General features: G+C 39.5%; 1 protein-coding gene across 1 annotated transcript in view; it reads right to left on the reverse strand.

The window, feature by feature from the left end:
- The window catches only part of si:ch211-132g1.7 (prostaglandin F2 receptor negative regulator), a 317,262-nt gene that overhangs the window by 139,051 nt on the left and 171,301 nt on the right, over positions 1–6,910 (reverse strand). The window contains exon 9 of the mRNA XM_034173857.1: positions 3,643–3,862. Within this exon, the coding sequence (XP_034029748.1) occupies positions 3,643–3,862 (220 nt within the window). The remainder of the gene's footprint in view (positions 1–3,642; positions 3,863–6,910) is intronic.

Below are 6,910 nucleotides of genomic sequence, written 5' to 3' on the forward strand. Positions count from 1 at the left end.
AACCTTGGGGTAATTTTTGATCCTACATTGTCCTTTGACCTCCAATTAAGAGATATTACGAGGACTGCTTTCTTCCACCTGCGAAAAATAGCGAAGATTCATCTCATCCATGGCTGATGCTGAGACCCTGATACATGTACTACTGCAATGTTCTATTTTCTGGTTTACCGCAGTCCAGCATTAGGGGTCTCCAATTGGTTCATAATGCTGCTGCCAGACTTTTGACAGGAAGCAGAAAGTTTGACCACATTACACCCATTTTTGGCGTCTCTTCATTGGCTTCCTGTCCCTGTGAGATTTTAAGGTTCTGCTACTAACCTATAACATTATTCACGGACTAGCCCCTCCCTACTTAGCTGACCTGATTATTCAAAACCTTATAAGTAAGAAGAAGAATTTTAAATTCTATTCTAGAATTAACAGGAAGCCAATGAAGAGAGGTCAATATGGGTGAGATATGCTCTCTCCTTCCAGTCCCTGTCAGTACTCTAGCTGCAGCATTTTGAATTAACTGAAGGCTAACAATGAAAATTTAAGCAATGCCATCTAATAATACTGCCTAAGGGAAACATGTATAAAGTGAATAAAATTGGTCCTAGCACATAACCTTGTGGAACTCCATAATTAACCTTAGTCTGTGAAGAAGAGTCCCCATTTACATGAACAAATTGTAATCTATTACATAAATATGATTCAAACCACTGCAGCGCAGTGCCTTTAATACCTATGGCATGCTCTAATCTCTGTAATAAACTGTTATGGTCAACAGTATCAAAAGCAGCACTGAGGTCTAACAGAACAAGCACAGAGATGAGTCCACTGTCTGAGGCCATAAGAAGATCATTTGTAACCTTCACTAATGGTGTTTCTGTACTATGATGAATTCTAAAACCTGACTGAAACTCTTCAAATAGACCATTCCTCTGCAGATGATCAGTTAGCTGTTTTACAACTACCCTTTCAAGAATTTTTGAGAGAAAAGGAAGGGTGGAGATTGGCCTATAATTAGCTAAGATAGCTGGGTCAAGTGATGGCTTTTTAAGTAATGGTTTAATTACTGCCACCTTAAAAGCCTGTGGTACATAGCCAACTAATAAAGATAGATTGATCATATTTAAGATCGAAGCATTAATTAATGGTAGGGCTTCCTTGAGCAGCCTGGTAGGAATGGGGTCTAATAGACATGTTGATGGTTTGGAGGAAGTAACTAATGAAAATAACTTAGAACAATCGGAGAGAAAGAGTCTAACCAAATACCGGCATCACTGAAAGCAGCCAAAGATAACGATACATCTTTGGGATGGTTATGAGTAATTTTTTCTCTAATAGTTAAAATTTTATTAGCAAAGAAAGTCATGAAGTCATTACTAGTTAAAGTTAAAGGAATACTCAGCTCAATAGAGCTCTGACTCTTTGTCAGCTGGCTACAGTGCTGAAAAGAAACCTGGGGTTGTTCTTATTTTCTTCAATTAGTGATGAGTAGTAAGATGTCCTAGCTTTACGGAGGGCTTTTTTTTATAGAGCAACAGACTCTTTTTCCAGGTTAAGTGAAGATCTTCTAAATTAGTGAGATGCCATTTCCTCTCCAACTTACGGGTTATCTGCTTTAAGCTGCAAGTTTGTGAGTTATACCATGGAGTCATGCACTTCTGATTTAAGGCTCTCTTTTTCAGAGGAGCTACAGCATCCAAAGTTGTCTTCAATGAGGATGTAAAACTACTGACGAGATACTCTATCTCACTTACAGAGTTTAGGTAGCTACTCTGCCCTGTGTTGGTATATGGCATTAGAGAACATAAAGAAGGAATCATATCCTTAAACCTAGTTACAGCTCTTTCTGAAAGACTTCTAGTGTAATGAAACTTATTCCCCACTGCTGGGTAGTCCATCAGAGTAAATGTAAATGTTATTAAGAAATGATCAGACAGAAGGGAGTTTTCAGGGAATACTGTTAAGTCTTCAATTTCCATACCATAAGTCAGAACAAGATCTAAGATATGATTAAAGTGGTGGGTGGACTCATTTACATTTTGAACAAAGCCAATTGAGTCTAATAATAGATTAAATGCAGTGTTGAGGCTGTCATTCTCAGCATCTGTGTGGATGTTAAAATCGCCCACTATAATTATCTTATCTGAGCCAAGCACTAAGTCAGACAAAAGGTCTGAAAATTCACAGAGAAACTCACAGTAACGACCAGGTGGACGATAGATAATAACAAATAAAACTGGTTTTTGGGACTTCCAATTTGGATGGACAAGACTAAGAGTCAAGCTTTCAAATGAATTAAAGCTCTGTCTGGGTTTTTGATTAATTAATAAGCTGGAATGGAAGATTGCTGCTAATCCTCCGCCTCGGCCCGTGCTACGAGCGTTCTGGCAGTTAGTGTGACTCGGGGGTGTTGACTCATTTAAACTAACATTCATCCTGCTGTAACCAGGTTTCTGTAAGGCAGAATAAATCAATATGTTGATCAATTATTATATCATTTACTAACAGGGACTTAGAAGAGAGAGATCTAATGTTTAATAGACCACATTTAACTGTTTTAGTCTGTGGTGCAGTTGAAGGTGCTATATTATTTTTTCTTTTTGAATTTTTATGCTTAAATAGATTTTTACTGGTTATTGGTGGTCTGGGAGCAGGCACCGTCTCTACAGGGATGGGGTAATGAGGGGATGGCAGGGGGAGAGAAGCTGCAGAGAGGTGTGTAAGACTACAACTCTGCGTCCTGGTCCCAACCCTGGATAGTCACGGTTTGAAGGATTTAAGAAAATTGGCCAGATTTCTAGAAATGAGAGCTGCTCCATCCAAAGTGGGATGGATGCCGTCTCTCCTAACAAGACCAGGTTTTCCCCAGAAGCTTTGCCAATTATCTATGAAGCCCACCTCATTTTTTAAGAAGCACTTATTTTCCCTTTTGTATGGCTAGCATACTAGCATAGTACGTATGTTACTATGCTTTTTACCCTTTTAAATTAATTTTATAAGGAAACTGACCGGGCCACAGCCTCAACATTATCTAAAGTCTGGGTCTTTTAGTGAAGCTTAGGGCTAGTAGCCAGGGATCACCTGATTATTTCTTCTGTTTTTCTTGTTGCTAAATGCTGATAAATTACACTGTATTTGTTGTCTTTCTGCCGCCTGATTGTTTTTTTGTCTCAGTTTAAGGTGCGGCTTCATCCAGAGATAGGAGAAGGTGTTTTCTTCTGCAGGCCTCCCGTCTTATGCACCAGCATGGACACCCAAAATTTCCTGTATAATTTCCTGCTTTGTCTATTGTATCATAACATGGTTGCCCCTTTGATTCTGGTCTGCTTGAGGTTTCTTCCTCAAATAATCAGAGGGTGTTTTTCCTAACCACTGTCGCCTGTGTGCTTCCTCTACGGGTTGGTAAGGTTAGACCTAACTTGTGTGAAGCGTCCTTGAGGCAACTTTGTGGTAATTTGGCACAATATAAATGAAAATAAATTGAAACTGAATTCCCTTGAAATTACCTGTTAATAAAAGAGACACCTAAGCTGTCAATCATGCCATCCTCCTGTTCAAGGACCAGACCACAAACCCACCTTGTCACAATGGGCAAAAAAAAAAAAATCACAATGGTGGACACTGATTTTTCTGTGTGTATGCACTGTGTACCTCCTGTTGGGGTCTGTTGCTCCTCCATGCTGCAGCACATTGTCAGGGCTGAGCGTCATGATGGTTCTGATGGGGCTCTGCAGACTCTCTTGTGATTGGATCAGGACTGAGTAGCCCACATCCCCAAGGTTTTCGGTTGCCATAGTGCAGCTCATTTCAAAGGTAGCCCCGCCCACTGATGCTTCGCGGATGCCTAAAGCTACAACGTTCAGTGTTGGACCTGGAATGTCAAAAAATCAATCAGCTAATGATGTTGCAATCAAGTGAACAATATGTTTCCGTACAGAAAACAACATGAAGAAATCATTAATGATACTTCTAACTCAAAGCAAGCAACACATAGAAAATGCAGCCAGTGAAATTATGTGCACTTCTTGAGAGAGAGAGAGAGAGAGAGAGAGAGAGAGAGAGAGAGAGAGAGAGAGAGAGAGAGAGAGAGAGAGAGAGAGAGAGAGAGAGAACTTCCCATCAATAAGTCCCGTCTCCTATCGCCAGACAGTCAGTACTATTTAATGCTTGCCTGCTAGGTGCCTTCAAACTGCAGAAGGGACTTCCAGAATGGAGGCGTGTCTATTTACTCCGCATGTCATTGAGACACGCCTCTGTTCAGGAACTGCACCTGCAGCCAACCAGTAGAGCCAACAGTACTTGTGGAGATATTTAAATAGAAAACACACACACAGATGTGGTTCCGGGGTCGGAAAACTCTGCAAGTTGTATTGAAAATTTCTAATCCGTTTATTACGTTTGTATCGGAACAAAATGCCAATATTGGACTGGATGGGCCCCATGCCAAATACTAACATTACACTGGGAAAACAAATCACAGAAATTTGTAACCCCAAATCAGAAGAAGTTGAGATGGTATGGAAAACGGCAAAAGAAAAAAAAAAATCAGGCCTGCAACGCATTCATAAAACAAACAGGATGGGGCAATTTAGGGCAAGGAGCGAAGTAAAACAAATTGAATAATGATTTCAAACAGGCGATGTCCACAGGATACTGGACTCATGATTTGATACAAAAGCAGTATCCAGGAAAGTCAGAGTCTCTGAGGAGCAAAGATGGGCAGAGGATCTCCAGCTTGGCAACAAATGTGACAAAATTATTAAAATGTCTAAAAACTATGTTTCTCAAAGAAAGGTTTTCAGATTTCTCCCTCTACAGTGCATAATATCATGAAACAATTCAAGGAATCAGGAGGAAATTTAAGGTGTACAGGACAAGGGTGCAAGTCGAAACTGAACCATTCATCTCCAATCCCTCAGATGCCACTGTATCAAGAACAGTCATTCATCCAGAGCTCATATAACCACACGGGCATGGGATAACTTTGGGAAACCTTTGTCAAGCACAACAATAGAAATTTATGGTCACAAACGTGCTTAAAAGAAGCCTCATGTTAAACATTGTCCAGAAGCTGCTTCGACTTGTTGGGGTTCTGAAGCACATGAGTTGGACCATCACACAGTGGAAGTGTGTATGATGGTGAGATGAAGCAGTACTCCAGATCTTTTTTGTAAGAAATGGATGTTGTGTACTCCAGATCAAAGACAAAAAGGATGATCCAGACTGTTATCAGCAGCACGTCCCAAAGCCAGGCTCTGTCATGGTACAGGGTTGTGTCAGTGTCCTTTTCAAATATGGCAGTAATGTAGAAAAGCACATTGAGATTTTAGATAAACATAAACTGCCTTCAGGATGACATATTTTGCAAGGACACCCATGGATTTTTCGACAAGACAATTCAAAACCATTTTCTTCACATATTGCAAAGGCATGGCTACAGTAGAAAAAAGTCAGTTTACTGGACTGGCTTGCCCAGTGGTGGGCACATTTCCGATAATCCGATAACAGATAATTATCGAAGATAATGTTTTCATTATCAGATTATCTTTTTAGATAACTTTAAAAACCATTATCGGACCAATTATCTTCCGATTAATTTTTGTCCAGTAACTTTTAGACCGATAAACAAAGTAAACAAAGCTGAACAGCGACAAGCATTTTTTAAATTTAAAATCAGTTCAGCACCTGCCTGTTAAAAGTTCTGTAACAGATGGACAGTTATACCCTCTGCTAACAGAAGAGACCTGCTTCTATGAAAAGTATCTCTATCCTCTGTAGACAAAGGTGAAAAGGCAAATAAATAATTAAATAATTAAATAATGTCCTTTAACACCACACTGATATGCTGGCAATATCACCTACGTCATCCAGAGGCATACATTTTTAACTTATGGTTCAAATTTTAACCAAACTAATTTTGGACAAGTTATTTAAAATTACTGTCATGTCTGAAGTTGTATAAAGTGAAAATATTAGATATATGTTTTAGTTTTAAAGTAATGTGCTAATTTTTAAGGTTTTGTGAGCACATGCTGTTTCCAGCAGTGCATTATGGGTAGGATGATGTAATCTTAGTACAATCACGACAGGACAATTGCATTTCAGACACTCTGTTCTGGCTCCACGGACAACAGCATTAAACTCTAGTGCCTAAAACTCTTGTGAATATATTCTCTGGGTTTACAGACGTTGTTATTGTATTTGCGTTTGTTAAATTCCATGCATTTTAAATGTAGCAGACAGGGATTATCTGGAATATTGTTTTCAAGGCCTCTACTGCCATCTACTGGCCATTAGTGTTCATGGCAGTATTCGCCCTAAGTACTAAGTGTGTGGGCACCAAATCAACTTTTTGGCTTTGCAAATGGCTTTTTTTTTAACAAACGAAGTTTAAAAACAAAACAGCAGCAAAAAAAAAAAAAAAAACATTACAAGACAGCTCTGCGGTGTTTGTACAGGCACAGTGCGAGCGGTTAGATGCTTGTAGCTCTTCAGCACCAGGATACCCTCACGACGGCCGACCACAATAATATCAAACAGGTTTGATTTTCATTGGACCATACAATCGGCGATCAGGAGGTGGTCCTGAGATGTTAAACGCAGCTTGTTACTCCATGTACACTACACGATGCAGGACGCGCGATTAACCTGAAACTCGGTCCAAAAAATTCCTGCATGAAAAATCATCTCGCACAGTGTAAAGCACGTTTTACATCATCATAAAACGTGCGCACATTCTCTCCACATGCAAAACATTTTGCGATGACACTTCCAGGGCTCCGTAAAAATGCCTGTTTTTACAAATAAAAAAATGGAATATTTTACAAAAGCACATTTATCTGTAAACACCAACACACGACAGACGTCACATTAACATGTTGGTTTACATAATGAATGACTGAACCAATCAGTGTTTAGC

Source organism: Thalassophryne amazonica, chromosome 1 (assembly GCF_902500255.1).
Source record: "Thalassophryne amazonica chromosome 1, fThaAma1.1, whole genome shotgun sequence".
In the NCBI taxonomy this organism is placed as follows: Eukaryota; Metazoa; Chordata; class Actinopteri; order Batrachoidiformes; family Batrachoididae; genus Thalassophryne; species Thalassophryne amazonica.